This window comes from Oratosquilla oratoria, chromosome 23 (genome assembly GCF_046742065.1).
Source record: "Oratosquilla oratoria isolate Oo_2021 chromosome 23, ASM4674206v1, whole genome shotgun sequence".
Taxonomy (NCBI): Eukaryota; Metazoa; Arthropoda; class Malacostraca; order Stomatopoda; family Squillidae; genus Oratosquilla; species Oratosquilla oratoria.
This window is the reverse complement of record NC_134799.1, coordinates 22,686,995-22,709,065: the sequence shown is the minus strand read 5'-3', so window position 1 is coordinate 22,709,065 and position 22,071 is coordinate 22,686,995. Positions and strand designations below refer to the sequence as shown.

General features: G+C 40.4%; 1 protein-coding gene across 1 annotated transcript in view; it reads right to left on the bottom strand.

The window, feature by feature from the left end:
* The window catches only part of LOC143038025 (neurofibromin-like), a 421,021-nt gene that overhangs the window by 244,985 nt on the left and 153,965 nt on the right, over positions 1–22,071 (bottom strand). The window contains exons 14-18 of the mRNA XM_076206875.1: positions 20,140–20,332; positions 11,574–11,615; positions 8,803–8,876; positions 6,051–6,206; positions 4,998–5,158 (exon numbers count right to left, since the gene is read on the bottom strand). Coding sequence (XP_076062990.1) covers positions 4,998–5,158; positions 6,051–6,206; positions 8,803–8,876; positions 11,574–11,615; positions 20,140–20,332 — 626 coding nt within the window. The remainder of the gene's footprint in view (positions 1–4,997; positions 5,159–6,050; positions 6,207–8,802; positions 8,877–11,573; positions 11,616–20,139; positions 20,333–22,071) is intronic.

Sequence of the window (22,071 nt, the reverse complement as noted above, 5' to 3'; positions counted from 1 at the left end):
AGCAGGTATGGCACAGTCATGGTGGACTGGCAGGTGAGGTTATTTAATGTTTGTTTAAGTGAGGGGAGAGTGCTGGAGGACTGGAAAAAAAAGGAAAAGTATGAGTGTAGTAGTTTCAGAGGGATCAGTTTGTTAAGTGTACCTGGGAAGGCTTATGGCAGGGTCTTGATTAAGAGGATTTGGAGAGGAACTGAAGGAGTATTTGGAGAGGAACAGTGTGAGTTTAGGACAGATAGAGATTGTGTGGATCAGATTTTTGTGGTAAGACAGATATGTGAGAAAGCTCTAGGACAAGGTAAGGATGTTTTTTGGGCTTTTATACATACATACATACATATACCATCATTCAGGAGGTGCCAAGATAAGAGGGAGGGTAGAGGGTGAAGAGGAGTGGAGTGTATTAGGGATGGAATGGGTGGGAGTGGTTTTTATGCCTTTGTTTTTTGGCTACCTCCCTTGTAAGGGTGAAAAAGCCTCTGGTATATGTATGTATATTTGCATCTTTCCAATGTTGCAGTATCTTTCCTTCTTTGAGTAAAAAGTCTATTATCTTCTATAATTTGTCCATCAGTTCGTTTATACACGCTTTCAGTTTTGAATTTGCAATTCCATCTGGTTCATGCGATTTCCTGACATCTAGGTTTTTTATTTGGTCTCTTATTTCTTTCTGTATTACCTTTATTTCTTTCATTTTGTCCATCTTCCCAAAATTGTGAGCTCTCAAATGTAAAAAACAGACCTGAAATGTCTGATCATAACTTCTGCCATTTCTGTGTCATTTATATATTCTTTATCTCCTTCACTCAATTTCACTATTTCATGTTTATCCTTTACTTTTTCATTTATATATCTGTATGGATGATGATGTTGTGATGCATGAGGTGGGGTAGGTGGGGTAGGTGGGGTGGGTGGGGGATGGGGGTGAAGGAGTATGTGTGAAAAATAAATTGATGCAGCCCAAAGTGATTTCTCCCTGTCTTCTCCATTTCTACATAAGGAGACAGAGAATGGTGTCGCCGATTTAATGAAGCGGCCTTGCTGTGGATGTACTGTCTTGCAACACTGCTTCTGACTCACGGCAGTGGGTCAGAAGCAAGGATGACCTGTAATCCAGGAGGAGCCAAGATATGAGGGAGGTGGGTGAATGGGAGTGGAGTATGTGGGGATGGTATGGGTGGGAGTGGATTTTATGCCTTTGTTTTAGGTGGGGGGAAAAGAATGCTGCCACCAAGTTTTCCCACTTGGATCGTAAGAGGTGAAAAAAATGGGACGGGGATTGGGACCATGCATCCTTCTCCTTGTTACCTAAAAAAAAGTAAAGGCATAAGAGGGTCTAGGAGCTTTCCAACCAGCATCCTATGATTTGGGTCTTTTAATGTGCATGGATGTGGTACAGATGCGAGTAAAATGGAAGAGTTAGGTAGTATGTTTGTGAAAAGAAAGATGGATGTGTTTGCTTTGAGTGAAACTAAGTTGAGAGGGAAGGGCGGGTGTGAGATTGGGAGTGTAGTTGGGGGGTTCTCAGGAGTGAAGAGGGCAAGGGAGAGAAGGGGTGGCTATACTAGTAAGTGAAGAGATATGTAAATGTGTATTGGAGTGAAAGGAGGTTTCTTCAAGGATAATGTGGATGAGGGTGAAACCAGGAAAGGATATGTGGGGTTTTGTAAGTGCATATGGGCCTGGTAGTGAGAAGAGGGAGAAAGGGAAGCTTTTTAGATTGATTTAAATGAGTGCATAGAGGGATTAGGGAGGAATGTCAATGTAGTAGTATTGGGACCCCTTAATGCTAGGGTAGGAAATGAACAAATTGACGGAGTGGTTGGGAAAGTGAAGTTCCAGAAAAGAATCGTAGTGGAGAGTTGATGGTGGAGATATGTTTAGAACGAGAGTTGATGATAGCAAATACAGTGTTTCAGAAAAAGTCAAGAATAAGTACAAATGGGAGAGGGTGGTGGATGGAAGGATGGTAGATAGAGTGTTAATGGACTATGTACTGGTAGATAGGAGTATAATAAGAAGAGTTAAGGATGTACATGTTCTAAGGGGAGAGAGTGGGGGAATAACAGATCATTTCTTGGTGGAAGGTAAGTTGAGAGTGGAGGATAGATGTACATACATACATACATATGCCAAGGCCTTCTCCCCCTTACAAGGGAGGTAGCCAAAAAGGAAAAGGCATAAAATCATTCCCACCCATTCCATCCCTCAATACACTCCACACCCCTCCACCCTCCCTCTTATCTTAGCACCTCCTGGATGATGGGTCATCCCTGCACCTTGTCCACTGCCCTGGGTCAGAAGCAGTGTCGCAATATGTAGAAAGCAGAAAAGGACAAAAGGTAGGGAGGTGCTTAGAATGAACTCTTTGAATGAAAAGGAAAAGGAGAAAGAGTACAAGAAGAAGCTGAGAGAGGAGTGGGAGGGAGTGAAGGATAGAGTAGAGCTAGGAGTGGAGGAGGAATGGGGATGGTTCAAGGAAGGAGTCACAAGGTGTGCAAAGAGGGTGTGTGGAACAAGAAGGACAGGAGGAAATAGAAGGAAGGGTAGTGGATGGTGGGATGTGGAAATTAAGAAGGTTGTAGAGGAGAAGAAGCGAGCTTTCACAGATTGGTTACAAAATAGGACAAGGGAGTAATATGAGAGGTACAAAGAAAAGAAGAGAGAAGTAAAGCACAAGGTAAAGGAGGCAAAGAGGAGAACAGATGTGAAATGGGGTAAAAGTATGACAGAAAATTTTGAAAGTAATAAAAAGATGTTTTGGAAAGAAATTAAGAGAGGAAGAGGAGGCAAATCAAGTAGAGAAGAAAAGGTAAAAGGTGCAGATGGTGAGATGATAATGGAAGAGAAGGCGGTAAGGGGAAGATGGGCAGAGTATTTTAAGGAGTTGCTAAATGTGAACGAGAATAGGGAGGGAAAGATAGTTGCAGTGGGAAGTGCTAAGAAAATGACCATAATGAGTGAGGAAAATGGAGGAGAAATAAGGAAGGATGAAGTGAAGGCAGTTGTTATGATGATGAGAGCAGGTGAGGCACCTGGTCTGGATGGATGCCATGCAGAATATCTAAAAAAAAAAAAAGGAGGTACAGTGATGGTGGACTGGATGGTGAGGTTATTCAATGTTTGTTGGAGAGAGGGTAGAGTGCCGGAGGACTGGAGGAGTGCCTGTATAGTTCCACTCTACAAGGGAAAAGGGGACAAGTGTAAGTGTAGTAGTTCCAGAGGGATTAGTTTGTTGAATGTAGTTGGGAAGGCTTATGGGAGGATATTGATTGAGGGAATTAGAAGAGGAACAGAGTGAGTAATTGGCAAGGAACAGTGTGGATTTAGGACGGGTAGAGGTTGCATAGATCAGATTTTTGTGGTATGACAGATATGTGAGAAAGCTATACGAAAGGGTAAGGATGTTTTTTGGCTTTAATGAATTTGGAAAAGGCTTATGACAGGGTAGACAGGAAGGCACTGTGGGAGGTTATGCAGATATATGGGATAGGAGGAAAGCTTTTAGGAGCTGTCAGGAGTTTTTACGTGAGTAGTAGAGCTTGTGTCAGGATTAGAAATGGCGAGAGTGAGTGGTTCGAGGTAAAGGTGGGATTTCGTCAGGGATGTGTTATGTCGCCCTGGCTGTTCAACTTATAAATGGATGGAATGCTGCGAGAGGTAAATGCAAGGGTGGTGGGTCAGGGATTGGAGATGGTTAAAGAAAATGGAGAAAAGTGGGAGGTGAGCCAGCTGTTGTTTGTGTACAACACTGCCCTTGTAGCAGGATCAGAGGAGGGATTGAGGAAGTTGGTGACAGAGATTGGGAGAGAGTGTGTGATAGAAGAAAGTTGAAGATAAATGTGGGTAAAAGTAAGTTGATGAGATGTACAAGGGGTGAAAGTGGCAGCAGACTGGAAGTGAGGATTATGGGAGAGCGACTGGAGGAAGTGGATAGTTTTAGATACTTGGGTGCGAATGTGGCAGGAAAAGGAGTGGAGGTGAAGGTAGAATGTAGATTGAGAGAAGCGAGTAAATGTCTTGGTGGATTAAAAACTGTAATGCGAAATAGACATTTGGGAATGGATGCTAAGAGGAGATTGTATGATGGAGTGATTGTGCCAACAGCACTGTATGGGGCAGAAACATAAAACAAAAGAGAGGAAGAGAGAAGGAGTTTGAATGTGTTTGAGATGAGGTGCCTGAGAAGTATGATAGGGGTTACTAGGCTAGATAGGGTGAGAAATGAGGTGAGGAGGAAAACAGGGATGGTAATAGAGTTGGGAGATAGGGTGGATGAAAGAGTATTAGGATGGTTTGGACACATGGAAAGAATGAGTGAAGAAAGACTAGTAAAAGAGGTATGGAAGGCAGATGTGGAGGGAGTGAACATGAGGGGGCGACATAAGATGAGATGGATGGATGAGGTGAAAGGGGCTTTGGGGAAGAGGGGAATGTCTGTTGAGGAAGGACGGAAGAGGACAGAAGACATGGGTGAATGGAAAATTGTTGTATATGGATGATGTTGTGATGCATGAGGTGGAATGGGTGGGGGGATGGGGGGTGAGGTAGAATGTGTCAGAAAAATTTGACACAGCCGTAAGGGTTTCTCCATGTCTTCTTCTTTTCTGCATGAGGGGACGGAGAGGGGGGGTTGCCAATTAAATGAAGTGGCCTTGCTGTGGATGTGCTGTGTCTTGCGATACTGCTTCTGACCCAGGGCAGTGGACACAATACAAGGATGACCCGTCATCCAGGAGGTGCCAAGATAAGAGGGAGGGTAGAGGGTGGAGTGGAGTGTATTGGGGATGGAATGGGTGGGAATGATTTTTATGGCTTTGTTTTTTGGCTACCTCCCTTGTAAGGGGAAAAAGCCCTTGGTATATGTATGCATGTATGTTTTTTGGCTACCTCCCTTGTAAGGGGGTAAAAGCCCTTTGTATGTATAGCATTACTAATTACAACAAATCATATGTGTTGCAGCACCTGGAGATCCAGATAAAAAAAAAAAAACCACTCACTGAGTGACTGCACAGTATACATCTTGTCCTGCGTTTGGCAGCACTGATGTTTTGGAACCTCCAACTTGTGGCCGTGATGGTGACTTGTTCAGCAAACAAACACCCCCTAATGCACACAGAAACCCAGTCATGTTGGCCCACTCATTCACCTGGTCCTGGATCTGTAAAAGTAAGCACAATGAAGCAAAGAATGAACACTCCAGTTTAGTAAACTCATTTTCTTAGTATTACACTACACAAACTAGGCCTTTATCTAATCTGAAAGAAAAGACAGAAAACTCTTCAAAAGAGTAAATATCAAGGCACTGTCCCAGATCTCTCTTACAGGAGACCTACAGCCACATCACCACCCAACATTAAGACAGAATGAGAACAAAACTGGCCTGACAATTGTCCCAAATGCTACTACAATACAATAGAAAAACCACCTCATTTCACAATGCCCTATTCTCATCCTATCTAAACAACATGAAATCTCTTCTCTGACTGATAGGGAAACAATGAATGGTACCTGCATGCGATGGCTGAGCAAGAGGGACAGTGAAGCTGTCTATTTTCAAAACTTGTTGACCCCCTCACTTCTATCAGGTGTAGCCCTCAGGAGCTTCAGGCACCCAACATCTTCCAATTTCAGCTGTATCTCTTACACTTTTCACTTTTTTACACATGGAAAGCTGATGACTGGCTACTGCTTTCCTCCCTGTACAACTTTCAGCTAGTGACATAGAAACAATACTTCTCTCTCTCCTCTCCCCATCTCTATGAGTGATTGGTTTCTTCTATAATTCTAGTGTCAATCCAGTGTACATGTTATACAAAAAGAAAAATAGGTTTTGTCTCTGTATTTCAAGAAAGATGACTGGATAGAGTATTGTTTAATGATGTCATGTCTCTAGAACTAACAATGGGTATCTGTGTTAGTCCTACAAGAAAGATGTTGGAGAGAATCATCTGCTTCACCCCTCATCTTTAAATCCAATTATCCTCCATCATATTCATAGGATAAATAAAATTATACATATATCTATACAAAATGTTGATCTCTTTCCTGACCTCCAACTCATGCTCACTACTCTGATGTGATGCTCTTCTTTTGGTGACAGAACGGTGAAAACTCTCCGAGATCTGTCCTTCTTCCAGTTTATTCTTTGGATAATTGACCAAGAGTTTTGTTGCATTCTCCCAGTTGATAAATGTGTCATCCCATGCCTGCAATGAAGTACAAGGAGGCAAATATATTTACCACTCATAGTAAAGAAGAAGAAGACACAGAAGAAGAAGAAAAGAGAAGAAGAAACTAGCTTTAATCATAAAATATGTTTAGACCAATAACAAATGCTATGTAAATTAACAATTAAACTTCTAATGTAGCACCAGGACCTCTATGAACTCCATAGGACCCCAAACTTTTGATGTTCTATCCCTTACTTCTATCTCCCTTTGGCTACGACATATTCTAAACCATCACATGATTCCCAAACTAGTATCTAATTTTCTCTCCTAGTCAATCCTGTTACCTGTTCTATCTACAATCTATAATAATAGTATAGGCTCCATCATTTTTCTTCAATTATGTTAACCTCTTCAATTCAAGTCAAATATTCATTCAAAACAGACTTTGGGAAACTTAAGAAATTCTTTCAAAATGCATACATACATATACCAAAGGCTTTTTTCCTCTTTACAAGGGAGGTAGCCAATAGGCAAGGCATAGAAACCACTCCCACCTATTCCATCCCCTAAATACTCCATTCACCTCTGCCCTCTTCTCTTCCTCTTATCTTGGCACCTCCTGGATGACGGGTCAGAAGCAGTGTTGCAAGACATAGCACATCCACAGCAAGGTCACTTCAATAATTCAGCAACCCCCCCACCTTTCCATCCCCTCATGCAGAAAAGGAGAAGATGGGGAGAAATCCCTTCAGGCTGCGTCAATTTATTTCTCATACATATTCCCTCACCTACTCCCCTTCATGCATTACAGCATCATCCATATACAACCTGTCCTTCCTCTTTCCCAATGCCCTTTTTACCCCATCCATCCATCTCATCCTAGGACTCCCCCTCATGTTCAATCCTTCCACCTCTCTTTTACTAATCTTTCTTCACTCATTCTTTCCATGTCTCCAAACCATCCTAATACTCTTTCATCAGCCCCATCTCCCAACTCACTCTCCACCCCTGTTCTCCTCCTTACCTCCTCATTTCTATATCTAGTCTAGTAACCCCTATCAAACTTATCAGGCATTTCATCTCAAACATTCAAACTCCTTCTCTCTTCCTCTCTTAAGCTCCATGTTTCTGCCCCATACAGTGCTGTCAGCACAATCACTCCATACAATCTCCTCTTAGCATCCATTCCCAAATGTCTATTTCTCATTACAGTTTTTAATCCACCAAGGCATTTACTCACTTCTCTCAATCTACATTCTACCTCCACCCCCACTTCTCCCTTTCCTGCCACATTCGCACCCAAGTATCTAAAACTATCCACTTCCTCCAGTCTCTCTCCCTTAATACTCACTTCCACTCTGTCCCCACTTTCCCCTTGTACATCTCATCACCTTACTTTTACCAACATTTATCTTTAACTTCCTCCTTTCACACAACTTCCCAAACTCTGTCACTAACTTCCTCAATCCCTCCTCTGATCCTGCTACAAGCGCAGTGTCGTCAGCATACAACAACTGGGTTATCTCCCGCTTTTCTCCATTTTCTTTAACCATCTCCAATCTCTGACCCACTACTCTTGCACTCACTTCTCGCACTACCCCATCCATGTATAAACTGAACAAGAAGGGTGACATAACACATCCCTGACGAAGTCCCACCTTTATCTCAAACTACACACTCTCTCCATTTCTAATCCTAACACAAGCTCTACTACTCTCTTAAAAACTCTTGATTACCCTTAATAGTTTTCCTCCGATCCCATATATCTGCAAAACCTGCCACGGTGCTTTCCTCTCTACTCTATCATAAGCTTTTTCCAGATCCATAAAACCCCCAAAAAACATCCTTACCTTTTCCTACAGCTTTCTCACATATCTGTCTTATCACAAAAATCTGATCTACACAACCACTACCTGTTCTAAATCCACACTGTTCCTCACCAATTACTCCCTCTGTTCCTCTCCTGATCCTCTCAATCAAGACCCTCCCATAGGCTTTCCCAACTACACTTAACAAGCTAATTCCTCTGAAACTACTACATTCACACTTGTCCCCTTTTCCCTTGTAAAGTGGAACTATACAGGCACTCCTCCAGTCCTCCGGCACTCTACTCTCTCTTAAACAAACATTAAATAACCTCACCATCCAGTCCACCATCACTGTACCTCCTGTTTCCAGACACTCTGCATGATATCCATCCAACCCAGGTGCCTTACCTGCTTTCATCATCTTAACAACTGCCTTCACTTCATGTTTCCCTATTTCTCCTCCCTTTTCCTCACTCATTATGGTCATTTTCTTAGTGCTTCTCACTGCAACTACCTTTCCCTCCCTATCCTCCTTCACATTTTGCAACTCCCTAAAATACTCTGCCCACTTTCCCCTTACTGCCTTCTCTTCCATTATCATCTCTCCTTCTGCACCTTTTACCTTTTTTCTACTTGATTCGCCTCCTCTTCCTCTTTCACAGAATACGGGGATCACTCAGCTACAGCTACAAAATAAATATAATCAGGAAGCCAACGCTGACATTCTCATATACCCTAGTCATGGCTCATGACACATACATAGGCATCATTGTATTCACGAGGTTAAAGTAATCTTGCCTTTGAACTAATTGTACACAACCTACCTGTTTGCATCCTTGTGTCCATTTTTCTATTTTCCTGAGTAGAGCCATGATCCGCTTCTGTAAGGCAGCACGACCTGCAAAACAACAATGATCACATCACTTAAGTTCATACTACAGAATCTCAAAAGAAATAAAAATAATAGAAAATAAAAATTGAAATGAAAACAAATTAACTGACTTTTCCATAAACAGGTCAGAACAGAAATAATTCTGAAAAAAAAAAAAAAAAGATAACCAGAGCATAGAATGTTAATAGTTTTTTCTGTAATCTAGCATTACTATACAAGTTTCTACTACAAACTTTTCAGAGTTTTATTTTTAACCTCTTCAATAATCCATTAATCTGCAGGACTGCTTGGACAGACAGTCTAGGGAACAACAACAGCATCCATTAATCCTATTGCAGTCTTGAGTTATCGTCAATGATCCAATGGTATCCGATGTGAGTTGCTACCTTCTTATTCCATATCTTTTATTACGACCTGGGCCCCACCCCTACCCCAATACTTCTACCCCCTATCCTTAAACTTTGCTTCACATTCCTACTTGAAAAAGACATGAAAATTATTCATTAATTAATTTTGCAGTTACTGTACTTAGAACTTATAATGAACATGTTTCTATGAATAAGTCTTCTTCTTCAATACAAAAGAAAAATAACAAATATGAAAGTAGAAACTATACTGTGAGGAAAGTACAGACCCCATCTTTAAACAATATTTTAAGCTACCAGTTAAACAAACTTCTGAAAAACATTTGTATATGCATAGAGATGGTGGCTGGGCACAATTGGAAATTACCACATATGGAAGTTATGTAAATAAACTGGACTACAACTTTCATAAATCTACTACTACCACATATGATAGTCTACATAGGTTACCTTATATGCTTCAGTGATAACATGCAAAAGATTCACATATTTACAAGCAACCATTAAGGTATTATTTTACTGGTCAATCAAAGTGTTCCCTAGTTCTCTTGCAGGAGACTCCCTGTAAGCCAACTATGGCCAATGGTTTGCACCTTAAGTTACTAAGTGAAGGGATCTTTTTGTTGACTGGAAAGGATAAGTATTCAGTAGTGTAGAATTAGGTGCTTTGTGTCTCCTGTGTTACAGTTATATCTGGAGCAATTGATGTTTTTTACTAGACAGATTTTGTGTTGGCAGTTTTAATATGGAGTGGTGAACTGAACATATGCATACAAATGTAACTCTTACTCCCCTTGATAGTGGTTTCTCAGTTGGGTTGATTTCTAGAAGAGTTTAGTGTAGCATAAAATTTAGTATTCTATTGTGCAACACTTCTCTTGTGATCAAAATGTGCATGTGTCTTTGTACAGGCATACCCTGGGGTACTGGGGACAGGTTACTGTATATGCTTGTGTAAAATATTGTTGGCATTGTTCTCATGTACTCAGTGAGCTGTCTTTGTGTGATATAATGTCAGGTGTGTAAAAGTTTGAGGACTGACATAGAACTGTGTGCCTATCATTTTCATATGCTGCTTCTTTCCTTTGACTCTTTATAGGAGAAAACTACAAAGTGGGATTCCTAGTGCCCTTCCCTATCTCAATTAGCTGCCTTCTAGAAAAATGGTGGTGACATTCAGCATTCTTCTCCCACCAATACTGGGGCATCAATGAAGAAAGAGTTGGAGACATGGAATGAATAACATACTGATTCAAGGTGGCAACAGAGATCTATCTTTATTTACCTAACTATATAACAAGAGCCTTTTTCCCCTTTATAAGGGAGATGGCTAAGTCCACAGGCATATACCCACTACCATCCACCAGCCTTTCCTCCCTCTCAGCTCCTTGTGGATCCCCATCAGAGGTATTAGCTGCATGTTATTGTGATAAATTCCTCAATAGCATGGAGGTGATACTTTAGGGACTATATGGAGTACCCCTATGGACCAGAGCCATACATCATTTGGTCTATGTTATAGGAAATCTCTACTCACTGGGAAATTATGCTACTTTATTGTACTGTGACTGTCCCTCCATTATGCTGTCTCCTCCCTCTTAACACTTCTCTGAGTATATATTTCCATTGCCTCTGAACCCTATGGTAGAAGAAATAATACAGCCAAGTTTTCCCACTCAGGTTGTAAAAGGCAGCTGAAATAGGATGGAATGATGGGACTAGGTATCCTGCTCTCTGTAATCCTATTCCTATGGGAAGTCAGGGAGAAAAAAAAATGTGGCTATGTTCAGCAGTTACCCCAAAATAATCCCAAAGTATTAACTCCATGGTTACAGGCATTCATTACTCCAGTATAGGTAAATAATATTTACTCTTGTAGCATAATTTATTTCAGCATCTTTCACTTTTTTTCTACTATTCGCCTGCTTGCATTTCACATTCATAAAAAAAAATTAAAGATAAAAATAACAAATAAACAAGTCCTAAAGATATAAAACTATGGTAAAGTTCAAATCAAATAATAGTCTAAAGAAGAGAAATAAAATAGTAAAATAAAACTGGTTTCTGGAAAAATAATATGTAATAAGAAATGGTCTTACAAGATTCACAAGTAAATACAGAAATTTTGTATACAGTGAGCCAAACATAAAAAACATGCTAAATGACAAACATTCAAAACATATGTGGGACAACTGAAAATTATTTAAGTTCCTACTAAAAAAAAAATACAAATTTTCTTATTACATATCAGATACTGAATTTTCAGTTACATCAAATACTAGTTCATGATCAACCATATACAAAGAAAAGCGGACCTGGACAATGAGCAATGCCTTACCCTGGTGATGCTGCTGACAAAATATTCTTGAGTCCAAAGAGGCTGCATACATGGTTAGACAAAGAATTAGAGTTAGGTTAATGTCAAGCAAACAACATAAAGGGAAAAACCTTAGCGAGTTTACTGTTAATATCATAACTGATTTTGCACCATCAACCAGTTAGATTGACAATAAAGCAATGTTGATATAATTCTCCAATTGCTTAAATAATGGCCATGGCCTAAATAATATTACCACATTTTCAATAATCAACATTAACTACTGCAATCTATCTATATACCAAGGCCCTTTTTCCCCCTTAAGGGAATCGTCCATCAGAAAATCACGAAAAAATAAAAAAAAATACGAAATTCTGAAAATATTTCCTCTAAAAGGGTTGCTCATAAGCTATCTCGTGGCTGAGTATGGAAGCTGTATCTTGATTTTTACTATCTAAAAAAATATATAATACAGTACCCCCCACCCTACTGTGGCTGGGTCGTGTACGCTGCGTACTGCATATTACGTTTTCTGTTGTTACATATATTTGCTAACAAAAGAAGCTGTGTATTTTGCACAATATCTATGCTTTTGTATGATAAATAATAGCATACGATATGGCAACAGGGACCTGACTGCATCGTTCAGTATGAATTGCCCATCAGAAAGTCACAAAAAAATAAATAAATAAATAAAATTCTGAAAATATTTCCTCTAAAAGTGTTACTCATTAGCTATCTCGTGACCGAGTATGGATGTTGTATCCTGATTTTTACTATCTAAAAAATATATAATACAGTAACACACACCCCCCCCCGTGTGGCTGGGTCATGTGCACTGTGTACTGAATATCACGTTTTCTGTTGTTACATATATTTGCTAACAAAAGAAGCTGCGTATTTTGCACAATATTTATGCTTTTGTATGATAATAGCATACGATATGGCAATAGGGACCTGACTGCTTAGCGTACTGTTGTACAGTATGTGAACGTGACTTATTCATTGCTTGTCTTTCAAGTTAGTGAGACGTACTATTTTCTCGTTGTTTCAAGTACTTTTATTGACTCTGAAGATGCCGAAGATTTCTAAGAAGAAGTTGCGATCACAGTTATGAACTTGCATATATGCCATCAGCAAGAGGGACAACAACCAGTGATGCCATAAAACAGCTTAGGATGGCAGATAAAGATCGTCTGTCGCCAAAGATGCATCGCGCCAAGAAAAGGAAAAGTGCAATATAACCCTGGTGGATACTAACTGGATTCATCATATAAACCTATAATTGATCAAAAGCTGGCAACAAAGAGTAGGGTGGTGCCTTTGATACCCTTTCAACACCATAACATCATAAATAATGAAAGGGGACCAGTAACCATGAACAAAAAAACTTTGACGCTCATTCCTGAAAAACTTGATTTTTGCACATTTAATTTGATTCACATCCAAAACGCCTTCACTGATTTTCAACTGCAAATCCTTTTTGGATTCAGCATAATTGGGAGAACATTTGGAGGCAGATTTATGTCCTTCTGTCAAGGACTAGTAGGATTTTTTCATATATACATTTTGTTTTGTTTTTTTGCTTTTTTCATCAACTTACTTTGAATTTTTGTTTTCTCGTAACAGATTGATCAGAACATCATAATTCTGCCTCCGTTTCTTCATCTATCTTATCCCATTATAAAGACAAAAAATAATCAATATCCAGTCAAAGGTCTATCCTCTGAATCAATTTCAAAATTTTCAAAAATTACCCCTCAAAAAAAAAAAAAAAATTATAGTAAAAAAAAAGTATAAGGATAAATGACATGAAAACTCTGTGGTATCTTCTCTGAGACAAGACAGTTACTAGGAAAAAATCTCAGCCACTTTCACCCCAAAATAAAAAAGTTTTATTTTCTAATGGACGATCCCCTTAAATGGAAGGTAGCCAAGTCAAAAGGCAAGCACCCACTCCTATCCACCACCCTTTCTTCCCTCTCATCTTAGCTCCTTATGGATGATGGGTCATCCCTATATCTCAGCCTTTGCACTGGGTCAGAAGCAATACAGGAAGATACAGCACATTCACAGGAAGGCTGCTTCACTTAATTGGCATCCCCCCCTCTATGTCCCCTCTGCATCAAAATATCATTCATACACAACTACTCCCTACCCCTACCCTCCAAATCCCTTATCCTCTCCCTTCCTTACATCACAGTATTATCTATACACAGCCATTTTTCATTTAACTGTATCTCCTGCCTTCTCCTGTCCTTGCTTAACAGACATTCCCCTTTTTCTTGACACTAATTTTACCCCTATCCATCCATCCTCGGTCATCCCCTCAAGTTCACTCTCTCCACCTCTGCTTTCCACACCTCTTTTACTAATCTTACTTTATTCATTCTTTCTGTGTCCAAACCATCCCAATACTCTTTCATCAACCATCTCCTTTCCCACCCCCACTCTCCTCCTCACCTTGTTTCTCAATTTATCCAACCTTGTAACCCCTTACATACTTCTCAGACACTTCATATCAAACACATTTAAACTTTTCCTCTCTGCCTATCTTAAATTCTATGTCTCTGTCCCATACAGTGATGTCAGCACAATCACCCCTTCATATAATGTCTTTGCATCCATTCCCAACGACCCATTTCTCCTGACACTTTTTAATCCCCAAGGCATTTATTTATTTCTCGCGGTCTACAATTACTGTAATACAGGTTGATAATCCTTCATCTTGCTTGGAACTGGAAGGGTTCAAATTTCATATTTTTTCAGAATTTTGTAACATTTGTATATTGTCATCTATAAAATGGAACAATTTGGAGCTAGAAGCATTCAGCAGAAAGTGTTCATTCCAATGCTGATGAATTCATACCATCAACACATAATCTTTGCTCTATGCAATATTTTTCTATTCATAATGGTAAAATACATATGAATTTTTAGCATGTTAGTGCTGCTTACTGAAGATAAAAAAAATTATTATTACACAGCATTACACAAGAATTGTATACATAGTAGTCTGCAGTAGTTCTTCTAAACATAAGTATATTTTATTCAGTCCTTGTTTACAAAATATTGGTTTCAGTTTAACAATTATGTGTTTTGGACCATAGAAAGCATCCTGAATAAGTTTGAAATGTTTCATTACAAAACTAAATTCAAGTGTAACTTTGGTATTGTACAAATAATTTTGTGTTTTAAAACAACTTAATCACTGCCACTGTAATATATTGACATTCCTAAGAGTAAACTGTTTCATTTTGAGAAAATGGAACAAAACCAAAACAAACAAATATTACACAAGTGGTAGTTTTAGTATTTACCTAATTGTAGTATACATTAAAGGATCAATGCCTGTTGGGTATAGTCTCCTATTCTTTAATTTTCTAACATACCTAGATTCAAATTTATGCACAGTTCCAATTTAATCTATATCCTTGATTTCCAATTATCATATTTGAATGCATGTATTGTTTGAGCTATTCCAAGTATTTATACATATCTATGGAAATCTGTTTTTCTTCATACCCTTTAGACCTGTGGTCTTTCTTAATTTGTTCCCATGACCTCTTAGCCCCTTGCATATGATGACACCTCTGTGGGCATCATGAGGTGCCAGTGAGTGAGTATTATGAGGATGCCAGCATCTGCTTCCTGATTATATTTATTTTGTAGTTGTAGCCGAGTGACCCTCTTATTCTGTGAACAGGCTTGATCACTTTTTTAATGGTTACATTCTCAGTGAAAAAGAACAAATATAACAATTATAACTTTATATTTTATAATGCAAGTATTGTGATACATACATATACCAAAGGCTCTTTTCCCCCTTACATGGGGGGTAGCCAAAAAGAAAAAGGCATAGAAACCACTCCCACCCATTCCATCCCCTACATATTCCATTCCCTCCCACCCTTCTCCCTCCCTCTCATCTTGGCACCTCCTGGATGACAGGTCATCCCAGCATCTTGTCCACTGCTCCACTGCCCTGGGTAAGAAGCAATGTAACAAGGCACAGCACACCCACAGCAAGGCCTCTTTATTTAATCAGTGATCCCCCCTCTCCATCCCCTCATGCAGAAAAGAGAAGACTGGGAGAAATCCCCTTGGGCTGTGTCCAAACCTCTGCCTTCCACACTTCTTTTACTAGTCTTCACTCATTCTTTCCATGTGTCCAAACCATCCTAATACTCTTTCATCAACCCTATTTCCCATCTCCCTTTCTACCCCTGTTCTCCTCCTCACCTCCTCATTTCTCACTCAATCTAGCCTAGTAACCCTATCATATTTCTCAGACATTTCATCTCAAACACATTCAAACTCCTTCTCTCTTCCTCTCTTATGTTCCATGTTTCTGCCCTGTACAGTGCTGTTGGTACAATCACTCCTTCATATAACCTCCTCTTAGCATCCATTCCCAAATGTCTATTCCTCATTACACTTTTTAATCCACCAAGGCATTTACTCGCTTCTCTCAATCTACATTCTACCTCCACTCCACCCTTTCCTGCCACATTCACACCCAAGTATCTAAAACTATCCACTTCCTCCAGTTGCTCTCCCTTAATGCTCACTTCCAGTCTGCTGCCACTTTCACCCCTTGTACATCTCATCAACTTACTTTTACCCACATTTACTTCAACTTTCTTCTTTCACACACTCTCCCAAGCTCTGTCACCAACTTCCTCAATCAACTCCCACTTTTCTCCATTTTCTTTAAACATCTCCAATCCCTGACCCACCACCCTTGCATTTACCTCTTGCACCACCCCATCCATGTATAAGTTGAACAGCCAAGGTGACATAACACATCTCATCACCTTACTTTTACCTACATTTACCTTCAACTTTCTTCTTTCACACTCTCCCAAACTCCGTCACCAACTTCCTCAATCACCTCCCACTTTTCTCCATTTTCTTTAACCTCTTCACTCTGGGGCACATCGCACGTCTGGCAGCATTAGCTGCCCGACGTGCGATGTTGCGTCATAATAATCGCATTATAAAAAATAAAGTCAGTGCTCAATCGTTCATTCTCTTTCACCCATGTATTTTGATAACCATAGAAAATATGATGAAGCCAGTTTAGAGAGAATGGAGGTTACGTAGGTACGACTACAATAATTATAATCAAGATACCGACGTCGGCATCATCGAGTACCCACTTGCTCCTCATGCCGCCTACGTAGGCGTCACCGTATGGAAGTGGTTAAACATCTCCAATCCCTGACCCACTACCCTTGCATTTACCTCTCGCAGCCAAGGTGACACAACACATCCCTGACGAAGTCCCACCTTTACCTCAAATCACTCACTCTCTCCATGTCTAATCCTGACAAATGCTATACTACTCTCGTAAAATCTCTTGACAGCTCCTAGAAGCTTTACTCCTATCCCGTATATCCGCAAACCTCCCACAGTGCCTTCCTGTCTACCCTGTCATAAGCCTTTTCCAGATCCATAAAAGCCCAAAAAACATCCTTACCTTTTCCTATAGCTTTCTCACATATCTGTCTTACCACAAAAATCTGATCTACGCAACCTCTACCTGTCCTAAATCCACACTGTTCCTCACCAATTACTCCCTCTATTCCTCTCCTAATCCTCTCAATCAAGATCCTCCCATAAGCCTTCCCAACTACACTTAACAAGCTAATCCCTCTGAAACTACTACACTCACACTTGTCCCCTTTTCCTTTGTAAAGTGGAACTATACAGGCACTCCTCCAGTCCTCCGGCACTCTACCCTCTCTCCAGCAAACATTAAATAACCTCACCAGCCAGTCCACCATCACTGTACCTCCTTTTTTCAGACATTCTGCATGACATCCATTCAACCCAGGTGCCTTACCTGCTCTTATCTTAACAACATCCCTCACTTCATCTTTCTTTATATCTCCTCTATTTTCCTCACTCATCACAGTCATTTTCTTAGTGGTTCCCAATGCAACTATCTTTCCCTCCCTATCTTTCATCAAATTTAGCAACTCCCTAAAATACTCTGCTCATCTTCCTCTTTCTGCCTTCTCTTCCATTATCATCTCTCTATCTGCACCTTTTACCTTTTCTTCTCTACTTGATTCGCCTCCCCTTCCTCTCTTAATTTCCTTCTAAAACATCTTTTTATTACTTTCAAAATTTTCTGTCATACTCTTACCCCATTTCACATCTGCTCTCCTCTTTGCCTCCTTTACCTTGTGCTTTACTTCTCTTTTCTTTGTACCTCTCATATGACTCCCTCATCCTATTTTGTAACCAATCTGTGAAAGCTCGCTTCTTCTCTTCTACAACCTTCTTTGTTTCCTCATCCCACCACTCACTACCCTTCCTTCTATTTCCTCCTGTCCTTCTTGTTCCACACACCATCTTTGCACAATTTGTGACTCCCTCCTTAAAACATCCCCATTCCTCCTCCACTCCTAGCTCTACTCTATCTTTCACTCCCTCCCACTCCTCTCTCAGCTTCTTGTACTCTTTCTCCTTTTCATTTAAAAATTTCACTCTAAGCACCTCCCTACCTTTTGTCCATTTCCTCTTTCTCCATCTATCCTCCACTCTCAACTTACCTTCCACCAAAAAATGATCTGATATTCCCCCCACTCTCTCCCCTTAGCACATGTACATCCTTGACTCTTCCTATTATACTCCTATCAGTACATAGTCCATTAACGCTCTATCCACCCTTCCATCCACCACCCTCTCCCATGTGTATTTATGCTTGACCTTCTTCCTAAACACTGTATTTGCTATCATCAACTCTCTTTCTAGACACATCTCCACCATCAATTCTCCACTATGATTCTTTCCTGGTGTGGTATAGTGTTATCATGGGCCCTGGCGTTCGACATGAACAGGGCACCATAGGTTTACAAGGACTCTTTGGGCACAAGGCCCTCATTGATAAATATGTAGGACGTGGCATAGTTTTCTTTCTGCGCAGGGAATACGACGTTACCCCCACGTCAGTCTAGAACTGTCCGTCTCACTGTGAGCATGTAGCTCTCCTATTGTGACTCACCTCTGTACGCATAACCCACTGATTAATAAAGACACCAAACGTCCCCCCACGTTTCTGTTGCACACACCTGGAACTCCACATTTCCCAACCACTCCGTCAATTGATTCATTTCCGACCCTAGCATTAAGGTCTCCCAGTACTACATTGACGTTTCTCCCTAATCCCTCTATGCATTCATTTAAGTCTATCCAAAAAGTCTCCCTTTCTTCTATACTCTTCTCACTACCAGGCCCATATGCACCTACAAAAACCCTTATCTCCTTTCCCAGTTTCACCTTCATCCACATTATCCTTGAGGAAACCTCCTTCCACTCCACTATATATTTACCTATCTCTTCACTTACTAGTATAGCCACCCCTTCTCTCCCTCAGCCTCTCTTCTCTCCTGATAACCTCCCAATTACACTCCCAAACTCACACCCGCCCTTCCCTCTCAACTTAGTTTTACTCAAAGCCAACACATCCATCTTTCTTCTCACAAACATACTACCTATCTCTCCCCTTTCCCTCTCATCTGTACCACATCCATGCACATTAAAAGACCCAAACCTTAGGAAAGGTTAATAGTACTGGGTCTACCAACTTTGAAGGATCAGAGAGAAAGAGTGACATGATAACATTGTTCAGGTCACTAATGGGGATAGATTGCATTGATAGAAGAAATCTCCTGATTAAAGATGGGAGAGGCTTTAAGAGGTCATGGTAGTAAATTAAGAAAGACCACATGCCCAAAGGATGTGAAGATTAGTTTTTTATATAGATGCATATATATGTAGAATAGCTTAGAAGGTGACACAGCCCAAGCTCAAACAATGCATGAGTTCAAATCTAAATATAATTGGAAATCAAAGATATAGATTAAGTTGGAACTATACCTGAATTTGTATGTTAGAAAATTAGAGAATAGGAGATGGGACCCAACGAGTGATGCTTTCTTGTATACTACAATTAGGTAAATACACAATCTCCTCCCAAATATCTACTTCTCATCATACTTTTCAATTCCCCAAGGCTCACTTGCCTCTCTCAATCCACAATCCACCTCCACTCCTCCCCCTGCCACATGTGCCAAACACCCAATGCCATCCACTTCCCCAGCCTCCCTCCCCTAAGACTCTCCTTCAAACTGCTGCCATCCTCTCCTCTCACAGAGCCTCCCAAACACTGCCACCAACTCCCTCTGGTGACATACAAATGTAAAATTCACACATAAATATCTTTATAGTAAGAACATCAAGTTATCATCAAAGCAGTTGCAATGCAACATAGAGTAAGAGGTCATATACATTCCTAAAACATTTATTCTATTGATAGCCCCATCATGACAGTGGCAGACTTGTTGAATTTTGTTTTAGATAAAACCAAATATTCTCTATTGAGGTTCATTCTACACTGAAGGTATTCAAAGTCCACATATGATCTTTGGCAGAATAAAACTGTCTTGTTAGCCAAAATGAAGTCTATACATTGTATCACTTTGCTAAAGGTGCTAAAAATATGCAAGTTAAGCTAAGTTCAGTCTCTGTTGCTACATAAACTCATGAATAATTTGTGACCTTTCATATTACATACCTGTAGTAAGAATGGTTGAGGCAGCAGCTAGGTCCTGGTAAACAGAATAGTTTGGCAACAAGTAGGTGACTGTGGCAGTGACTTCATCCCAAACACACCTAATGTCTGCCTCCTCACATAACAAGGCAAAACATGACATGGACACCAGTACTGTATCAATGTCAATGCTCCATAAGTACATTAGGAACACAACCTGCAATAAATCAGGAGGTAGAACTATAGTTAACACTAATATTTGCCATATGGGCTTCAATCATTTCAACCATGCCACTGAAATATAAAATGTTCTCTTGAAATGCAATTATGCAAGAACAATCCTTAACTTTCTGAATTCTGAGGCAACCAAGATACAACTGAAGGAAGTGGATAGTTTTAGATACTTGGGTGTGAATGTGGCAGGAAAGGGAGGAGTGGTGGTGGAGGCAGAATGTAGATTGAGAGAAGCGAGTAAATGTCTTGGTGGATTAAAAAGTGTAATGAGGAATAGACATTTGGGAATGGATGCTAAGAGATTATATGAAGGAGTGATTGTACCAACAGCACTGTATGGGGCAGAAACATGGAACATTGGAGAGGAAGAGAGAAGGAGTTTGAATGTGTTTCAGATGAGGTGTCTGAGAAGTATGATGGGGGTTACTAGGCTGGATAAAGTGAGAAATGAGGTGAAGAGGAGAACGGGGGTGGTAAGGGAGTTGGGAGATAGGGTGGATGAAAGAGTATTGGGATGGTTTGGACATATGGAAAGAATGAGTGAAGAAAGACTAGTAAAAGAGGTATGGAAGGCAGATGTGGAGGGAGTGAACATGAGGGGGTGACCTAAGATAAGATGGATGGATGGGGTGAAAGGGGCTTTGGGGAAGAGGAGAATGTCTGTTGAGGAAGGATGGGAAAGGACAGAAGACAGGATTGAATGGAAAATGGTTGTATATGGATGATGGTGTGATGCATGAGGTGGAATGAATGGGGGAGAGGTAGTATGTGTGAGAAAATTTGATGCAGCCCAAAGGGATTTCTCCCCGTCTTCTCCTTTTCTGCATGGTCGGCGATTTAATGAAGTGGCCTTCCTGTGGATGTGCTGTGTCTTGCAACACTGCTTCTGACCCAAGGCAGTGGACAAGATGCAGGGATGACCTGTCATCCAGGAGGTGCCAAGATAAGAGGGAGGGTAGAGGGTGGATGGGAGTGGAGTATATTAGGGGAATGGGTGGGGATGGTTTTTATGCCTTTGTTTTTTGGCTACCTCCCTTGTAAGGGGGGAAAAGCCTTTGGTATATGTATGTATGTACAATGATGGTGGACTGGCTGGTGTGGTTGTTTAATGTTTGCCTAAAAGAGGGTAGGGTCACTGGAGGACTGCCTATATAGTTCCATTTTACAAGGGAAAAGGGGACAAGTGTGTTTGTGTAGTAGTTTGAGAGGGATCAGCTTGTTGAGTGTAGTTGGAAAGGTTTATGGGAGGGTTTGATTGAGAGGATTAGGAAAGTAACTGAGGGAGTAATTGGTGAAGAACAGTGTGGGTTTAGGGCAGGGAGGAGTTGAGTGGATCAGATTTTTGTGGTAAGATAGATATGTGAGAAAGCTATAATAAAAGATAAGGATGTTTTGGGGGCCTTCATGGATTTGGAAAAGGCTTATGATAGGGTAGACAGGAAGGCACTGTGGGAGGTATTGCAGATATATGGTATAGGGGAAAAGCTGTTTAGAGCAGTCAAAAGTTTTTATGAGAGTAGTAGAGCCTGTGTTAGAATTAGAAATGGAGAGAGTGAATGGTTTGAGGTAAAGGAAGGACTTCGCTAGGGATGTGTTATGTCGCCTTGGCTGTTCAATGTATACATGGATGGGGTGGTGCAAAAGGTAAATGCAAGGGTAATGGGCTGGGGATTGGAGATTATTAAAGAAAATGGATGGAGAAAAGTGGGATACAAGCCAGTT